Source organism: Ostrea edulis, chromosome 5, assembly GCF_947568905.1.
Source record: "Ostrea edulis chromosome 5, xbOstEdul1.1, whole genome shotgun sequence".
In the NCBI taxonomy this organism is placed as follows: domain Eukaryota; kingdom Metazoa; phylum Mollusca; class Bivalvia; order Ostreida; family Ostreidae; genus Ostrea; species Ostrea edulis.
The window spans coordinates 75655550-75675845 of NC_079168.1; the positions used below are offsets into that span (position 1 = coordinate 75655550).

The 20296-nt window shown below is 34.3% G+C and overlaps 2 protein-coding genes across 2 annotated transcripts in view; both read right to left on the minus strand.

The window, feature by feature from the left end:
• Positions 1-5343: 5343 nt before the first annotated feature.
• Positions 5344-6096, minus strand: LOC125651013 (uncharacterized). The gene has a single exon (XM_048879615.2). The coding sequence runs from the start codon at positions 6094-6096 to the stop codon at positions 5344-5346; it is 753 nt and encodes a 250-aa protein (XP_048735572.2).
• Positions 6097-7518: 1422 nt separating this feature from the next.
• LOC125650771 (uncharacterized) overlaps positions 7519-20296 on the minus strand; it is a 29664-nt gene continuing 16886 nt past the window's right edge. The window contains exons 4-5 of the mRNA XM_048879303.2: positions 19057-19119; positions 7519-10000 (exon numbers count right to left, since the gene is read on the minus strand). Coding sequence (XP_048735260.2) covers positions 9872-10000; positions 19057-19119 — 192 coding nt within the window. The 3' untranslated portion in view covers positions 7519-9871. The remainder of the gene's footprint in view (positions 10001-19056; positions 19120-20296) is intronic.

The following is a 20296-nucleotide window of genomic DNA, read 5'->3' on the forward strand; positions in this document are numbered from 1 at the left end:
TGGCAATTTGTTATAACAATTAATTTTATAGCAAAGGACATGGAATTGGCAAACAGCTTGTTTCTTCGAATCTTAGAGCTGTTGACTTATCTACAAGAATAAAATCATAGAGCTGTATTAGAATCATAGAACTGTATTAAAATCATAGAACTGCATTAAAATCATAGAGCTGTATTAAAATCATAGAGCTGTATTCAATCATAGATATTAAAATCATAGAGCTGTATTAAAATCATAGAGCTGTATTCAATCATAGAACTGTATTAAATCATAGAGCTGTATTAAATCATAGATATTAAAATCATAGAACTGTATTAAAATCATAGATATTAAAATCATAGAACTGTATTAAAATCATAGAACTGTATTAAAATCATAGATATTAAAATAAGAACTGTATTAAAATCATAGATATTAAAATCATAGAACTGTATTAAAATCATAGATATTAAAATCATAGAACTGTATTAAAATCACAGATTTGTATTAAAATCATAGAACTGTTTTAAAATCATAGAACTGTATTAAAATCATAGAAATGTATTAAAATCATAGATATTAAAATCATAGAGCTGTATTAAAATCATAGAGCTGTATTAAAATCATAGATATTAAAATCATAGATCTGTGTTGAAATCATAGAGCTGTATTAAAATCATAGATATTAAAATCATAGATCTGTATTGAAATCATACAGCTGTATTAAATCATAGAACTGTATTAAAATCATAGAGCTGTATTCAATCATAGAGCTGTATTAAATATTAGAGCTGTATTAAAATCATAGAGCTGTATTAAATCATAGAGCTGTATTAAAATCATAGATATTAAAATCATAGATATTAAAATCATAGAACTGTATTAAAATCATAGAACTGTATTAAAATCATAGAGCTGTATTAAAATCATAGAGCTGTATTCAATCATAGATATTAAAATCATAGAGCTGTATTAAAATCATAGATATTAAAATCATAGAACTGTATTAAAATCATAGATTTGTATTAAAATCATAGAACTGTTTTAAAATCATAGAACTGTATTAAAATCATAGATATTAAAATCATAGAACTGTATTAAAATCATAGATATTAAAATCATAGAACTGTATTAAAATCATAGAACTGTATTAAAAGCATAGATATTAAAATCAGAACTGTATTAAAATCATAGATATTAAAATCATAGAACTGTATTAAAATCATAGATATTAAAATCATAGAACTGTATTGAAATCATAGATTTGTATCAAAATCATAGAGCTGTTTTAAAATCGTAGAAATGTATTAAAATCATAGAGCTGTATTAAAATCATAGATATTAAAATCATAGACTGTATTGAAATCATAGAGCTGTCTTAAAATCATAGATATTAAAATCATAGATCTGTATTCAAATCATACAGCTGTATTAAATCATAGAACTGTATTAAAATCATAGACCTGTATTAAATCATAGAGCTGTATTAAAATCATAGATATTAAAATCATAGATATTAAAATCATAGAACTGTATTAAAATCATAGAACTGTTTTAAAATCATAGATATTAAAATCAGAACTGTATTAAAATCATAGATATTAAAATCATAGAACTGTATTAAAATCATAGATATTAAAATCATAGAACTGTATTAAAATCATATATTTGTATTAAAATCATAGAACTGTTTTAAAATCATAGAAATGTATTAAAATCATAGATATTAAAATCATAGAGCTGTATTAAAATCATAGAGCTGTCTTAAAATCATAGATATTAAAATCATAGAGCTGTATTAAAATGATAGAGCTGTCTTAAAATCATAGATATTAAAATCATAGATCTGTATTGAAATCATACAGCTGTATTAAATCATAGAACTGTATTAAAATCATAGAACTGTATTAAATCATAGAGCTGTATTAAAATCTTAGAGCTGTATTAAATCATAGAGCTGTATTAAAATCATAGATATTAAAATCATAGATATTAAAATCATGGAACTGTATTAAAATCATAGAACTGTATTAAAATCATAGAGCTGTATTAAAATCATAGAGCTGTATTAAAATCATAGAGCTGTATTCAATCATAGATATTAAAATCATAGAGCTGTTTTAAAATCATAGATATTAAAATCATAGAACTGTATTAAAATCATAGATTTGTATTAAAATCATAGAGCTGTATTAAAATCATAGAGCTGTATTAAATCATAGAGATGTATTAAAATCATAGATATTAAAATCATAGATATTAAAATCATAGAACTGTATTAAAATCATAGAGCTGTATTAAAATCATAGAGCTGTACTCAATCATAGATATTAAAATCATAGATATTAAAATCATAGAGCTGTATTAAAATCATAGATATTAAAATCATAGAGCTTTATTAATATCATAGATATTAAAATCATAGAACTGTATTAAAATCATAGAACTGTATTAAAATCATAGATATTAAAATCATAGAACTGTATTAAAATCATAGAGCTGTATTAAAATCATAGAGCTGTATTAAATCAAAGATATTAAAATGATAGAGCTGTATTAAATCATAGATATTAAAATCATAGATCTGTATTAAATCATAGAGCTGTATTAAAATCATAGAACTGTATTAAAATCATAGAGCTGTATTAAATCATAGATCTGTATTAAAATCATACATCTGTATTAAATCATAGATCTGTATTAAATCATAGATATTAAAATCATAGAACTGTATTAAAATCATAGAGCTGTATTAAATCATAGATCTGTATTAAATCATAGATATTAAAATCATAGAGCTGTATTAAATCATGGATATTAAAACCATAGATCTGTATTAAGATCATAGAGCTGTATTAAATCATAGAGCTGTCTTAAAATCATAGATATTAAAATCATAGATCTGTATTAAAATCATACAGCTGTATTAAATCATAGAGCTGTATTAAATCATAGAGCTGTATTAAATCATAGATATTAAAATCATAGAACTGTATTAAAATCATAGAGCTGTATTAAATCATAGATCTGTATTAAATCATAGATATTAAAATCATAGAGCTGTATTAAATCATGGATATTAAAACCATAGATCTGTATTAAGATCATAGAGCTGTATTAAATCATAGAGCTGTATTAAAATCATAGATATTAAAATCATAGAACTGTATTAAAATCATACAGCTGTATTAAATCATAGAGCTGTATTAAATCATAAATATTAAAATCATAGAACTGTATTAAAATCATACATCTGTATTAAATCATAGAGCTGTGTTAAATCATAGAACTGTATTAAAATCATAGAGCTGTATTAAATCATAGATCTGTATTAAATCATAGATATTAAAATCATAGAGCTGTATTAAATCATGGATATTAAAACCATAGATCTGTATTAAGATCATAGAGCTGTATTAATTCATAGATCTGTATTAAGATCATAGAGCTGTATTAAATCATAGAGCTGTATTAAATCATAGAGCTGTATTAAAATCATAGAGCTGTATTAAAATCATAGAGCTGGTGACGTATCTACAAGAACAGAAATTGGACATAAAGCAACATACGATCAAAACAACATGTCTCATTTCTAGAATTCCTGAAATAACAATTCGATTAATTGCAAATGAAATTATGAAAATAGCGTAATCAATTAAGGATTGATCTGTACTGTTTTTCTTCTAGAATTGAATTGAATTGAACAATATGTGACATTGTGCATTTCAACATATCAATTTCTTCGTTTACAGTTGTTGAGGCATGTGAACTACAGGCCTGCGTCTATTTCACCAACCATTAGAAAATTGTATCTATCTAATAACAATTCGATTACAAAGAGTCAATCAGGATTTCGGCCAAAAAAATTCTTGTGAGACGGCTTTCGATGTTCTTCTGACAAATGGTTAAAAACACAGATGGAATTTTACGAAAGGCTTTCGGATCATCGAGCAGTTTTATTGCATAAACTCAGGGCTTTTGGAATTATACGATACATCTTTATGGTTTCAATCTTACTTTTTAATCAAAAGCAATGTTACTAGTGAGAGATGTGAATTAGTATCAATAGGTACTCCTCAAAGGTCAATTTTAAGACCGTTACTTTTTACGCCCCTGTACATGTAATCGGAGATCGTTGTTTTTGATCTGGTTGCTCATGTCGTTTGAATGGATGGTGAGAGTTTCATATTTCACATGTGTATTCCTTGTGACAAGACCTTTCTGTTGGTGCCTAAATGTTTGACTTCATGACCATGACCTTGGAGTTTGACCTTGGAATTTTACCTCCTTTTTAAAACTTTAGCCTTGGACAGTACTTTTAAGGGCTTTCATATTGCACATTTGTATTCCTCGCAACGAGACACTTTGCTTTCATACGGGGCCATCAGTGTTTCACAAACACATTTTTTGGTCCTTTATTCTCGCACATGAACAGTCATTCCAACTCTTAAACACTCCAATGTTACAAATTTATGTAGCTGCAGAACCGTAGCTCTCTGACAAAATATTGAAACAAATCAGAGATCAGAGCTACAGTTATGCAGCTAAAATTTATGCAGACGATACTTCGCAAGATATTAACGATACATCTGTTGAAGTGATTGAAGGAAAAATTCCATGAAGACCTAGAGCTTAGTACAGAATGAATGGAGCAAAACATTGTTTATGTTTATTGGTAAGCTATAAAAGTCCAAAAAAGTATTTGCACAAATGGACACATGCACAGATTGCGGGGTCCCGATTATGAAAAAAAAAACCCACCTACGTGTGTTCAAAAGAGGTAGATAATGCATCAATTAAGGTTATTAACAGCTGTGTTTCCCCATGTTGTATGTGCTGTTGTACCGTTTGGTCTAATGAACAAAACAAATTAAACTTGGACAATATATTGGGCGGATAAAATTAAAATGAGATCTTCTCTACCCGTTCTACCTTAGAGAAGGGTCATCCTTGACATTGTGAGATGGATACACTAGAGAAGGGTCCTCCTTGACATTGTGAGCTGGATACACTAGAGAAGGGTCCTCCTTGACATTGTGAGATGGATACACTAGAGAAGGCGTCCTACTTGACATTGTGAGATGGATACACTAGAGAAGGGTCCTTCTTGACATTGTGAGATGGATACACTAGAGAAGGGTCCTCCTTAACATTGTGAGATGGATACACTAGAGAAGGGTCCTCCTTGACATTGTGAGATGGATACACTAGAGAAGGCGTCCTCCTTGACATTGTGAGATGGATACACTAGAGAAGGGTCTTCCTTGACATTGTGAGATGGATACACTAGAGAAGGGTCCTCCTTGACATTGTGAGATGGATACACTAGAGAAGGGTCCTACTTGACATTGTGAGATGGATACACTAGAAAAGGAGTCCTCCTTGACATTGTGAGATGGATACACTAGAGAAGGCGTCCTCCTTGACATTGTGAGATGGATACACTAGAGAAGGGTCCTTCTTGACATTGTGAGATGGATACACTAGAGAAGGGTCCTCCTTGACATTGTGAGATGGATACACTAGAGAAGGGTCCTCCTTGACATTGTGAGATGGATACACTAGAGAAGGGTCCTCCTTGACATTGTGAGATGGATACACTAAAGAAGGGTCCTCCTTCACATTGTGAGATGGATACACAAGAGAAGGGTCCTTCACATTGTGAGATGGATACACTAGACAAGGGTCCTCCTTGACATTGTGAGATGGATACACTAACGAAGGGTCCTTGACATTGTGAGATGGATACACTAGAGAAGGGTCCTCCTTGACATTATGAGATGGATACACTAAAGAAGGGTCCTCCTTCACATTGTGAGATGGATACACAAGAGAAGGGTCCTTGACATTGTGAGATGGATATACTAGAGAAGGGTCCTTGACATTGTGAGATGGATACACTAGACAAGGGTCCTCCTTGACATTGTGAGATGGATACACTAACGAAGGGTCCTTGACATTGTGAGTTGGATACACTAGAGAAGGGTCCTCCTTGACATTGTGAGATGGATACACTAGAGAAGGGCCATGCTTGACATTGTGAGATGGATACACTAGAGAAGGGTCCTCCTTGACATTGTGAGATGGATACACTAGAGAAGGAGTCCTCCTTGACATTGTGAGATGGATACACTAGAGAAGGGTCTTCCTTGACATTGTGAGATGGATACACTAGAGAAGGGTCCTCCTTGACATTGTGAGATGGATACACTAGAGAAGGGTCCTCCTTGACATTGTGAGATGGATACACTAGAGAAGGGTCCTACTTGACATTGTGAGATGGATACACTAGAGAAGGGTCCTCCTTGACAATGTGAGATGGATACACTAGAGAAGGGTCCTCCTTGACATTGTGAGATGGATACAGTAACGAAGGGGTCCTCCTTGTCATTTTGAGATGGATACACTTGAGAAGGATCCTTCTGTTCATAGATCTGATTTTGATTACCAGGTAGATTGATTTACATATACGGCATGAAAATGGATGCCAATAGGGGGGGGGGGTGGCCTGAAAAATTGTTTTCCTATTCAAACGTTTTAATTATAAATCAAATGATAATTTCTAGCAGCAGGTTGTCAAACGTACGTACATTTTCTACGAGAAAAAAGGCGCCTTCATGGTACAGTCATGATCTGATAGTATTAGAAATAACTACAACAATTACGGGTTGTCAAGTGTCTTAGGAAAGATTTTGACAGAATGTTTAATGAAATTTATTTTTCTGTGCCAAGGTATTATGTTATTTCATTTCGTCTTATTATGTACCCAATTCTACATATTCGCATGACCACAACTAGCTTTTTTTCAATTTGTTATCCACAGTAAATAAAGGCTATTTTCATTATTTAGTTCAGTTTGTCATTTTAACCGTTTCTTTTCCTTTTGCCCTTGACATTTCCCAAATGACCTCAAATTGGGGCCAGGAAACACTTATATAAAGTAAGTATGTGAATTGAACATTTCACCTTTGTGACATTAACATATCTGGAAATGACCAAACTTTCTCGCATAACCTGAGCTTAGGTCTACAAAAATATTCACAGCATGGAGGAGGGGACATCATTTACTGATGTCTTCCCCCTCCCCCACCCACACTTTGTGTGCTGAAGGTATGAAGAGACTGATGGGTAAAGTTTCTGCCAGCACGACATAAGAAACTCAAATTTAGGAGTCTTTTACACATCAGATGCTACAAAAAGAACGCCGGTTCTCTTACACAGCGCCCTCACAGAAAATATTTCTATTGCTTCACAATGCAATCTAATTAAAATCAAACTTCTTAGATCCGCGCCGTATACTCTGCCTAAGTAGCGATTGTGAGCGTACTCTAGGATCTGATTTTAATTAGATTGGTCACAATGCAGTCATGCATGATGAAGACCGGGAATGTCTGGTGTACAAACGCATGACTAGGTGTTGAATTGTCCAAAATGAAAAAATATCGAAGACTCCGAGGTTAAAGCTGACTAGTATCTTCAAAATTTCCTGAGAGTGATGCGATGTAAAACATTTTCTCATTAAAGGAAAACACAAGACTATTTTTCTTTTGAAGTTTATTATGAATTCAGTCATCTTGCAGATAAAAACATCGTTCATAAACACGGGGACTATGACCTTTTTTGTCACCAAATGTCGTATTTCCTAATACATTATAGTAAGTAGACTTCCGGCGACGATACATGCGTAGCCCTTGTGTGCTTGTACATGTATATATTACTTACGAATAGTTCGCGGACACGTAACATTTGTTTTTTAAAGGGGGGGGACCAGAGACGTTACATTTGTCTGAAAATTCTTCAGAAAAAAAGAAGAAGAAATCAGCCAATGAATTCAACTTTGCATGTAATTTTAACGGGGGGGGGGGGGGGATACGTTGTCAAAATAGGGGAGGGGCACTGTCACGTGCCTATAGTTCAACAGGTAGACATGCTGGATCCAAATGTAAATGTTGATCATGAGAATGCACTTATACAATAGTAATTGAATCGTACACATTAAACATCAACTGACACATAACAGGAAAACATACTTCAAAATAATTCTTATGTTTTTACTTTACTTCATTCACCTCATTTCTTAATATGTTTGAAACCAGAACCGCCAATTAAGGTCAAGGTTAAATGTAATTACCCGTGCATTGTTCCTCCGCGTCTGACACCCCCGTGGTGCGGTTGGTGGGGATATTATTTTTGATATCTGATTTTTCAAAGCTTGTCATACCTGTATTTGATGGACTTTAATTCATGTATATTAAACATAAAATTGTTATTGATTGCCGGTTCCCGCTTTATTCCCTGGATTTAATGACGCGTAAGCTTGTCGCTGGCTCTAATCATTCCTTTGATATGCAAAAGAGAGATTTTTTTTACAGGTCGCCGACAGTCGTTTGATCACAATATTTCTACGTTATTCTAGTTAACAGAGAATAATGCTGAAGATTAAGATGACGTATATAATTGTAAGGTATTCTTTCAATTATTTCGGGTATATACAATGACACATTTCGTTTCCTGCTGCGGGTGAAGAGCTGCGTCGGATCATGATGATAAATGTCGATTGCGATCCACCGACCCATCTATATGTATAATTTGACAACATCAAAATTAACGTATTTAACACATTTGACAACGGCTTCCTAAAAATATCGTCGAAAATGAAATATTTTGCCACTCCATCTTTAACACGTGCGCGTTGTGCGTATGTCACTTCTGTATGTCATTTCAAAAGAAACGTGAAACTTACTATGTTAATAAGTGATCGACCAGCGATCTCAACTCCTGCGTAATAAAAAAAATATTGATTCAATTGAAAAAGATCTAATATTGCACAAACTAATATGGAGATGCTAATGTAAATGTACTATGTATGTCAAACAATGTTTAAAGTTATCGTATCTATAAAAGGAACAAATTAATCCGTCCGTTTCAGTCAAATCATCAATTCATGGCCAGAAACCTGTAATTTACACGCACGTCTCTGACAGGACGCCCTGTGACCGTAATATGCATTGCATTATTGATGAAAGTGTATTATCCCTAAGTTTTTAAAACACATGGGAGTTTATATCTTTCGGGGGCATGCCGTTCATAAATTAAAACGACGCCATCTCGTCACGTTATACATTAAACATATAATGGACATTTGTCGTATTAGACTGTAAGTTTTCACATTTACTCAGTGGATGTAAATACAAAAATTACAACACGAAAACTTTTTTTTGTATTTGCACCCATCTGAAAAAAAAAACTTTTTAAAAAAATGACACCATGACAATGGAATAAAACTTTAGAAAGTATATATAAATATTTAGAACAACACATAAATGTGACCAAGTGATTACACAACAGTCGAAAGACATGATCTAATCTCTAATATCGGAGGTAGAAATGTGGGAAGGACTACGTTACTACACACATTCGCCAGTGTAAATGTTCTAAATTTCTGTGCGTATATTTTCCATGACCAAATATAGACAATATGAAAATAAATGCAACATGACATGTTTAAACTCCATGAAACGTACAGCGTGTAAAGAATATCATTTATAATGATGGTCTGCCATTTTTGTTGTCACTTTAGTTAGAAAATTTCTTCTAAATAACAAAACATGAAACGAGCAGTCTTGAACACAGCGCCTCGTTTTCTTCATTGCGTAGTGTTGCACCTTTCATTCTTTTCCGAACTCTTTCATACCGCTACACTCTGCCCCCCATTAGCGTTGCTCTTGCCAACTTGTCCTGAGAAATATAGTTTTGCCTGAGAAAATTAAAGCAATTCTCGTAGTGCAATGCTATCACACGTTCGTGTCCCGGCTTTACCACACACGGGTTCGTCATTTTCTCCGTCCAACAAACCATGGTATGCCGTTTCATGTGCGAGTTCCCATGGTCACTAGTATGCACACGGTGGCTGTTCTACGGGTGTGAGCTGACCAAACCGGACACTGCTAATGGACCGGAAGGAGAAAATTGCAGGGTCCGACAAACATTTAGAAGTCACAGCGTTACTTCCACTAACAGTCTAAAAAAAAACGGGAAAAAAGTATTATCAATAGTATGTATTGGCATTTTCAAAATCATATCGATTATGACAGAATACAAATAATTATAATAAGACAAAATAATTAGCTGGGGTTAATTTTGTGTGTGAGTAGTTTTACGATCCAAATTAAGAATGTTTCATGCAGAACCAGTAGGAGATAACACAAATGTATTTAAAGAGATCGAATTGCTCTTTCAGATGACCCTTTTCTCTCACCCCAAATCATCTTATAATTTCTTTGTAACATCATAAAATAGATAATGAATGATATTTATTAACTCTGAAATAATTAAATGTTTATGTCAGAAAGCAGATTGGATTTTTGTCCTGATAGAAAAACAAGTCAGGGGGGGGGGGATGTAGTTTCGAGATTATAATTGTTTCAAACTTGGAGATAAATGCATAACATTGTTACTATTTATATTCATAGGAAATGACGTGTACAGTTCATTTGGACTCGTTTTAATTCTATGAATTTTTATTTTTTTTTTAACAAAATGACCTTTACGATCCAGTAATACCTTACTAGAAATAACAACTTTCTATGCACTAATCCGTCAACATAATTAATTTACGCAAGTCGATAGGTACTATAAATCGAATTGGTTATGTAAAATCGTTCTTAAGAGAGCTGTTTAAAAGACAAACGATTATAATAATTGATTTTTTTCGTTGTTTTAACACAAATAGTGAGGCTTCACGTTGGTATTTATAACATGTGACGAAAACTGACTGACGAAGCTACTTAAATTAACACCCCCGGGGGTCGTCTTTCAATGTCTGCCACACAATTGCCCACATTACCAGAATTGTTTTTAATTTGCTATGTAATTGAGAATTCATTCAGCTAAGTAACCCTACCCATGAAAAACATATCCCAGGGATTCTTAATTTGTTATACAAATTAATTTTTAATTAATTGAGTGAGTGAGGATGTTTTAGCGGTGGTATAAAGGGGTGGGGTGGAGCGAACGGTTAACACCTCGCACCAAAAAAAAAACCAAACATGATTGCACCTAACCTAATGAAACTTTTCAAAGAGCCAGAAAGACTTGCTTTCCTCGCATCAACACCAGGCGAGTAGTAATGAGAATACATCTGCCAAGATTATAAATGTATTTTACAACGAAGAAACGAGCAACAGTCGTGAGAAAGTTGTCGCAAGCTGGCCCCGTGTACTAGAATTTAGAAGAAAACTCCTGCAGCTGGAGCACTGATTGGCGCGCGGCCCTTCTCAATCGTTCTCTGAATCAATCTCTCCTGCTCTTTAACTTGCACCATGCACGGTGTAAAATTGCGACATGCCTTGGGGAGAGATCTTTTGAGTTATTTTCCTCTCCATTTGCATGTTTTGGAATCATTTTGGCTTATCCCGACTGTGGTTAATATCACATCAGATATATAATTCTGCCCTGCAGGTAACAAGGTAGTAAAGAATCGCGAACAAAATTCTCATTAAATTATTTCGAGACGAGAAAATTTCGATTGAAGCATAAATGCACAATAAAATCTATGAAAAGTACATTATCAATGCATTTCGCATGTTTCAAGAGTGTTTCCTCTGAAATTACGTGACAGCCAAACCACGATCATTAAACGTGATGTACATTAAGTGCTGGTGTTGATTTGACCCTGTTACACTGACATATTTCATGTCGATTACTAAAAGGACCATCTGTCGGGCGGGTATTACATAAAATGTAAATAAACATTCATCCCTGTTGATGTTTGGGAAACACCTGTACTTCTGTTCAATGACATTGCTGAAATGTATGAACACCTATAATTAAAGTACAATGCAGAAATAAAAGGATGGAGGCCTTTCAAATCATTCGCGTGTCTTTACACAACGCTTTTCGATACGTAGTCGATCATTAAAATTCATGGAAATGTCTTCTTGAGAGAGGAAAATTCTCCAATTGTTCTGCGGACAATGGTAATTAATATCTGACGGCTCTGTAACACTTGTACCAGGCACGGTCTCCATTTCATCTCTTTATCTGACCGATAAATGCCTAGAAGAAACGTGAATGGTAAAGCTATGGTTTTGATATAAAAAGGTGAAAGAATGCTATTAGTATTGTTACCCGTAATCAACAATCATTTACAGTAAACAGTCAATCGGTTACCGGAAACCAATCAAAAACATAAAAGCAAAAAATCATAATTTATTCTTCATAATTCAGAGTTTCTCCATCCCAGGGACAGTAACAGTGATGTACAGTGTAGCCTATCGGAGAATCTCTCACTAGAACCGCGGCCAAACGTCCGGGACCTTCCGTCTTAACATCCGGTCAACAGACGGCTGTTCGTGACTGTGCCCGGTTAGACCTTTATCACGGAGCACACAATGGGTACTCTTCATGCCTTCTACAGTTCAAGGTTACCATGGCTATCGTAATTAACAACCATTATTGTTTGCAATTTGCTTCGTGAAAACAACAGTTACAAAATAACTAGATAGAGAGCGGGGCGAAAGGCGTTTCAATACTATTTGATATTGAATCCGTTTCGCGAGATTCTTGATTTGTGAATGCAATCCTGTGTTTATTTACATTAGCTATCTTTTCTTGCTCTCAGCAACTAAGAACAAAGGGGACAGTGATGACGAAGTTTTCTTTTCCCTGACTCCCTACGTTAAACGCATAACCCATTTACTTTAGCTGTGTAAGTACATTTCTTGACGTGATTCCGACATATTCTTCTTTGTTTGCGTGCACTATTCCTGTGTTCGTACCCTATCATAGTTTAATTAAGCTTATTTGGTAGATAACGACAGTCGTCCTTTCGGAATGCCTCGAGATAGCCTTCACGTTGCCTGTCCAATTACAGACCATTTACGGAGAATGGCCATCTCGGCGTGCGCCACAGTACGGCGCTCCTCATAACTTAATCAGGGAAGCCGGATAAAACCTCCTTAACAGGTCGTGGTCATTGTATCAGCTCCGTCCGCAGCACTCCGTGCGGACCCCGGAAACTAAGTGGACATTGTAATAGTCAAATAAAATCACGCCAGCGTGTTGTCGGACTTCACATGGGACTTGGTAGCGAAGAGGACACGATTTTAATAATGGTCAAGATATTTGTCGCTTATTTAATGTTGTGGGGGAAACTCGAAGTCATTGAAATGTACATGCATATCATTTTTGTCCCCCCAGACATCTTAGTTTCTATAAATACTGCTGCTGTCCTTTAACATTTAAACAATACATTGACATAATTTGAATGTAAATGACATACGCTGTAAATGTTTACTTATATTGTTCTTATAATGGTGATTGTTTTCAGAAGAACGGTCTACACAACGGTAAACGACATAAATTTAGTCTGTTTACGAATTTTGGTTCAGGGAACAGCGTGACCTTCGACAGGCTTTCAAAAGAATATTTCAACCCAAACTGCACAGTTGAGCTGTCAATTTGAAAAGTGGTATTCTCGCAAATATATCAATAAACTGTCTGAATACACTCATTAAACTGTTTTACAGCTAACGGAAGAGAGCACATCGCAGATCGGGCAGGGCACGCGTCCACACAGTAACCAGAGTAGGCCATCGATATAAATTCAACTATTTTAAATTTGATAGGAAGAGCAGTATCTTCAGCTTCAAAGAACGTTAAATTATTTCAATATGTCTTGCATTTGTAAAATCCAGTACACAAATGATAAGTATTTGGGCGATTCGCCAGAAGGTTTAAATGCCACTAGATATATGTATATAATCATAAAAATGAAGGCAAAGATACCAGATAACATGAAGATATATAGATATGCTTGTTTTAGAACAATATATGCAAAAACAGAAGTCGAATTCCTACAGTACACTATTTACACAAGCTTCCAAAAGCCACCTTCGTATTTTAACAGCAGGAGGCAATCTGAGGCTAAATGAAAAGAAATGAACCCACTTGATAGAATACATATTTTCATAATAAAATCACTAGGATGGAAATTGTCCGATCATCTCTGTAGTACAAATAATGATAGCAGATAAAACCTAGCAATTCACTACGAGGAAAAACCTCTTCAATTCGCACTTTGTTGGTTGCACCGATAGCCAAAAACCGCACAGACATGACAACAATTAGTGACCGCTCACTTCTTTGGATTCCCATTGCCATAATACACATCCAACATATCAACATATTTTGAGCTCAACAAACTTTTTATTTAAGGAGTTGCAATTGATAGAGAGTGGCTGATAAGCTGGTATTTACAATACGATCCATACTCTATCCAACATCCAGGAACCTAAGGGAGCCGAAAACAAACATACACTTTAATAGATGGGAACAAGAAAAGATGCAAATTGCATGGTTTATGTGAATAGAATAAAATAGATTTTATTTTCTAACGAAGAATCCAAACAGGGCAAAAGGAGACTTCCTTGAGAGTCCAAGTCCATTGCACTTTATATAATAATGATATTCAAATATATACTAAGTAAAGAAATGGAGCTCTTGGGGCTAAAATAATTTGTTCCATACACAAACTTAAGGCAATCTGCTTCAGAAGTACAAATTCCAACATTTTCACAATTTTAATATTCAAAAATGTTTTTCTTTATCAGATAAATGAGTGAAATTACATGTAGTTTCTCTCTTTGTAGATTATATTTGTCAATAAGGAAGTGAATGTCATTGTCAACTTTTCCCATATAATTTCTGCAGATTCTGTCATCTAGGAACATTGTGATATCCACAGGGGCTAAGCCCGTTTTTGGGCCCGAACTCTGCGATACTATAGATATCTATATTTATGATATCACAGATATTTGGGCCCAAAACGGGCTTAGTCCCTGTGGTAATATCCACGAACTGTGTGTTACGCTACACTGAATCTACAAAGAGAGCTTCTGTGTATGCTTAATGAAAAAAGTAAGGCATTTTTCATTTGATAACAAATCTTGTTATTTGTACATTTCCAATCTGTTGAATATTAGTGTGACAGCATTTTTTCTCTCTGATAATTACTCATGCCCAGTAACATGATATTTTCATTAACATAGAAAAGTATTAAAAGGTTTTACAATTGAAGAATACCAAAATGTTTTATGATTATGATGTAACTCTTTACTACATAGAAATGCATCTATCAAAGGTGGAAATTCATCCCGATTTTCTAATCTGAGGTATAGTGCAGTATCTGAACATTCTCTCCACTATATCATAATGCAGAGGATGTCTACCCAACTCAGAGGGAGAAACATGGTTAACAGATTAAAAAAAATATTCTGAATATACATTTGCCAAATTTTGATGTAAGAGTTCACATCTTAATTTAGTAATGCTCTCACCAGGTTGCTCTCACTATTCAACATACCCCATATTCCCAAACCATACAATAAGATTGGTTTAATAGTATGGTAAAAAATATTGTTAAGTGTTTTTCATTCTTGGGTTTAAAGTAAAAAAATCTTCTAGCTTCAAGAGTTCTGTTTTTGTTTTTGGTGCAGCTCTTGTTTGTTCACAGAGTGTTAACACATATACGATACGTTTGTATATTTATGCTGACATGTCATTTTATATAATTCTTTACTGTGACTATGTATTATGGCGCGTGGTATAGCATCTTAAACTGAATGTCAAATGCTTTATTCTAAACAGCAGGCTTGTCTCCATGTCATGATTGTAGAATTCAAATTTTATTATGTGCAGTTTACCGTTTATGCACAAAACACAAAACTGTTTAAAGTTATTCAATCTTTTCTTAACGAATGAGGACATTTTTCTAGAAATTTTAAATAATTACTTTTCATACATTGATGTATATACTACAACCTCCTTGTATATATAAGGCTGGCTTTCAATTATCAATAAATATTCAATCAATACTTAATATATTGTATGGTATGAATATCATATAATTGTTATATTAGGAGAAGCTTATCTAAATTTTTGAACTTGTGCCTAATCCTTTTCATGTTTTAATGTCAATAAAATATGTTCACTTCGATTTTAGCACTCAAATTTCATCCCGTGCAGTTTACCGTATCTAAAGCTTGCATGACATGTTTTTAAAGGTTTTATTTATTCACATCACCTTATATTTAGATATATATACGCCTATCTATTATGCGAGGTATAATGTAATGCACTATTTGAACCATCTTTAAACTAGTTCTAATTGTAACGGGGACCGTTACAGATGTTCCCCCAAACCTCCCCCAATTAAAAAGTGATGTCCTTGTGAATCTATAGGAAAAAATCATTTTATTTTAGCCTTTAATTACATGTAGTACGTTCAATATGGTCATTTCAGTACCAAGAAATGAAAGAAAGCGTTGCACGTGCATACACGCGCACGCGTGTATGATTCCGAATTTTTGTTGATGTCGTTCAACAGGCATTTGTATCATATACCCACAGTATGAATTTCATAACGTTTCCACCAAATATAAGGAAGTTATAGCGATTTTAAAATCGTCCAATCAGAAATCAGCACACGTGCATGCACGTGCTGAGCAGTAATTCTAACCACAGCAATTTGTAAGGAGTACCAAGATACATCTAAACCCCTAATATGAATAGAATTTGATGAAAAACAAAAACGTTATCGTCCTTTAAAAATTGAACATTTAAAAAACGTTGCACGCGCATGCGCGTGTGCGTTGGCATTTTTTAATACACCAACATATAGATACACATATTGTCTACATATGCTGTGAATATCATCTCATTCGCTTCATAAATAAGATAGTTACACACGTTTTAGCATTATCCAATCAAAATGAAGCGCACGTGCATGCGCGTGCAAATTGGTAATTTTGACCATGTAAATCAGTTAAGGGTCTCAATATCTACCTATGATATGAATTTCAAGCCATTTCAATGAACAACAAAAAAGTTAGACTGATTCCAAAGTTAGCGTACAAATTTTGTAATGCGCGTGCACGCGCATGCGTGCGCGTGCTGGCAAAATAACTATTATTTTTCATATGTACAAATGATATACTATCATCCTATTTAGGTTTTATATCGCTTCCTTCAATATTCTGATTTTCCATTTTTTGTACCAAAATTGCAATGCACGTGCGCGCGCGTGCATGCACGTGCAAACAAAATGACTATCACTATGCACATCTACAAACGCTATACTATCATCCTGGAAAGTTTCATATCGATCCCTTTTGTAGTTTCTGAGAACACTACCGGACAAAAAAGTACCGGAGAAAAAGAATAATAATAATAATAATAATAATAATAATAAGAAACAGAGTAAAAACAATATGTTCCCAAACTTTGTTTGGGGAACATAATTACAGACAATTATATCGTTTACTATTAAATTCGAACTCGAGCGATATAATTAGCCTCTAGTATAAATAAAGTATTATCATAACTTTAGCTTGCGAGAATTTTATTTTTTATATATTGAAACGTATTAAATTATCAAACTTCTTCTATCAATTTCATAATATTTGAAACAATCTTGGAAAATATTTTTATGTTCAGAACGAAGCTTTAAACACCGCCGGGAAGAAATTGGGCTAATAAACCCGAAAGACATCGCGGGATCGACAGAAGAGTTTAAAATACTTACGATACATCAAACCGCTTTCCTTTAGAAAAAATAAGCAAAGCGTTGTTGATTATATTAATTAATTGCACGCGGTAGGATTGTCAAAAATCGGGGGTTTATGTATGTTCCCTCCCGACTCGCCATAATAACCTGAACCGCTGCCAGCAAGAAGCGTGGGAAACTGCTCCCGAACATCTACAAAACATCATATTGGCACATTGCTCTTGCATGTTTTGGCAGTGTGGTTCTGATGCTATCAGCATACTGTTAATAAGTTCTCACTCCTTCTCTTGGACGGTTACATTCAATAGATAAAGTAGTGCACGGGGAAAAAAGCTGACGGACGAAAGCATGGACAGTCCGACTTATCAACAGAGATTTACAATCAAGATTTTCCTTATATACTTGTAATCGTTCCCTCTCAATCATGGGTCACCAAAAAGACTACAATTTATTCCTGTGTGGCATGCACGTATTTTTTCATCATTGTTTGTACTTTTACTACAAAGAACTTGGTGGCTATGCTAATATTAAAGACCATTCCCAGAGTAGTTGAGTTATCGAAAATTATATACTTTTGCAGAAACACCAGACAAAGGAAGTATCTTGTCCTGAAATTAGTACAGTGGAGTATGACTGGATGGAACATAACTGTTACTAGGGGACCAATATCTGTCTTGTATCGAATTCCAAACGAGTAACTATCAAATTGATTCAACATTTCGCAGAAACAAAAACAAGAAATCGGTCATATCGGAGCGTGAATGCTGTGAAGTTCGTATTGTACAGTTCTATAAAATAAATGTTAAATTACTTGTCACTTCCATTTAACGCTGAAAAAAAACCCCACCTTTTGTTACCAACGTAACGTTAACTTACGGCCACGTTTATTTCTGACTAATGTTTTAAGCAGTTGTACAGTGGTCTGGAACTTGTCCAGCAGAACAGCCTGTACAGTCTGCCTTCAGACATCTCCACATGCCAGTTATCTCTAGGGCATACATTCAAGGTCTTGACACTAGTTTAATTTGAAGAACACGCTAATTGTCCAAAAACAGGCCACGTTTCTTAGAACACGTGGCAGCAGGTTTTCTCCAATAGCATCGTCGCGGTTTACCTAGCCCTCTTGTACTCCTCAGATATCTACAACAACTGCACGATGCTGATTGAGGGGGAAGATATGGAGAGATTTTATCGGATTAAATTTATTAGGTAAAAGGTAAAATTCTGGGCAATCATCCTGCTATCTCGCTAACACGTGTTCGAATGTTGCTCTCGGTGGATTATATCGAGTGTCTACACCTTAATGTTCCCCAGCACATAGACCTCAGACGTGAGAGGTCCCCGTATTCTTTGCTGAATACGGATTTCTTTAATAGCCTCATTCAACACTTAATGGCCAAAAGGAAATTTCTGCTTGCAATTGCCAATATTTTTGGCCTCGACTCTAGCTTCCATCAGGAGCCATTTCAGTGATTACAATAATTCTTTGCTTAATGATGTATGTCGCTTACCTTGATTTTTACGACTTTTGCTTTGCCAACACTGTGTACACATTGTTTTTTCACCGCATTTTTCTGAAAAGAATAAAAGACCAAATGATTGATTTGTCTCTAACTGAGCCAAAACTCAAATTATCAGATATGATAGATGTTTTAGGAATATATTGCAATGCCACTTGAAATACTCAGTATCGCACATAAAATCACAAAGAATGTTTGACAAAGAGCAGGTGGGAACTTTGTTTCACCTATGTAAATGAGTCGTTTTCCGATTAAAATAACAAAGATAAATCGCGTGTATATAAACAAAGAATGATGAAAACTAACTTGTACATAAAATAGGCGTTACCATTGATAACTCTCGTTAGACTTCTTATATACCAGTAAAATGAGACTTTTATTGCATGTACTGATGAGAGATGTTTCCTCCTTAAACCATTTTACGTTGGCACGCTAGTACGAGGACTTTGATAGCTTAACCGTGTGGATGTACAAAACTTCTATCAATTTCAAGAAACTAACGATACCGAGAGCTTTGTAGCGCCGAGTCAGGCAGCTATTGCAGACACGAGTCTAACGTCTGTTGGGACTTATTAAGGGTTTTTCTGTCATCAAAAGGCTTGTTGGTTGATATAAATTCTAAATATTTATCTCTTAAACGAAACAAAAACTATACAACAAAGTATCGGACAGGTTTCAGCAAACAAACGACAGACGAAGACCAGCATCATTAGCGATTTCAAGTGTATAGAGTGCTTCGTGCAAACACAAGTCTCTGTCAATTCTAACTTCTTTAAAAACGGAATATTAAAACCTAGGTTGGACTCGAATGCACAATCTGCAGATTGTTTTATTTTATATATATTTTTTTAGTTATATGCGTTAGATCTAACCCACTGAGCTGTGCAACAAAAACTAAACAGGCAAAAGTATACAACCAATATTTATTTATTAGACTGATACGTATTTTAGGTTAAATTTTATTTATTTCAAAGAAACTAAAACATGATTGAAGTGCATATCATTAGGGATTGTTGAGATTGGAAAACAAGTGCATATACACTTATATCAAATTCCTCTCTAATTATTTTATGTTAACATAGCAAGGCGATCACGTTTTGACAAGAGAAGATACTTAATTTTGACTTAATGTTTCGGAGTAAATTTAGTCACTATGAGGCAGACGACGAAGACGCGTTTGCCTATCTTAGTCCTAAGACGGATTTCAACCCGTTATCTGCTAAGCCTCAGA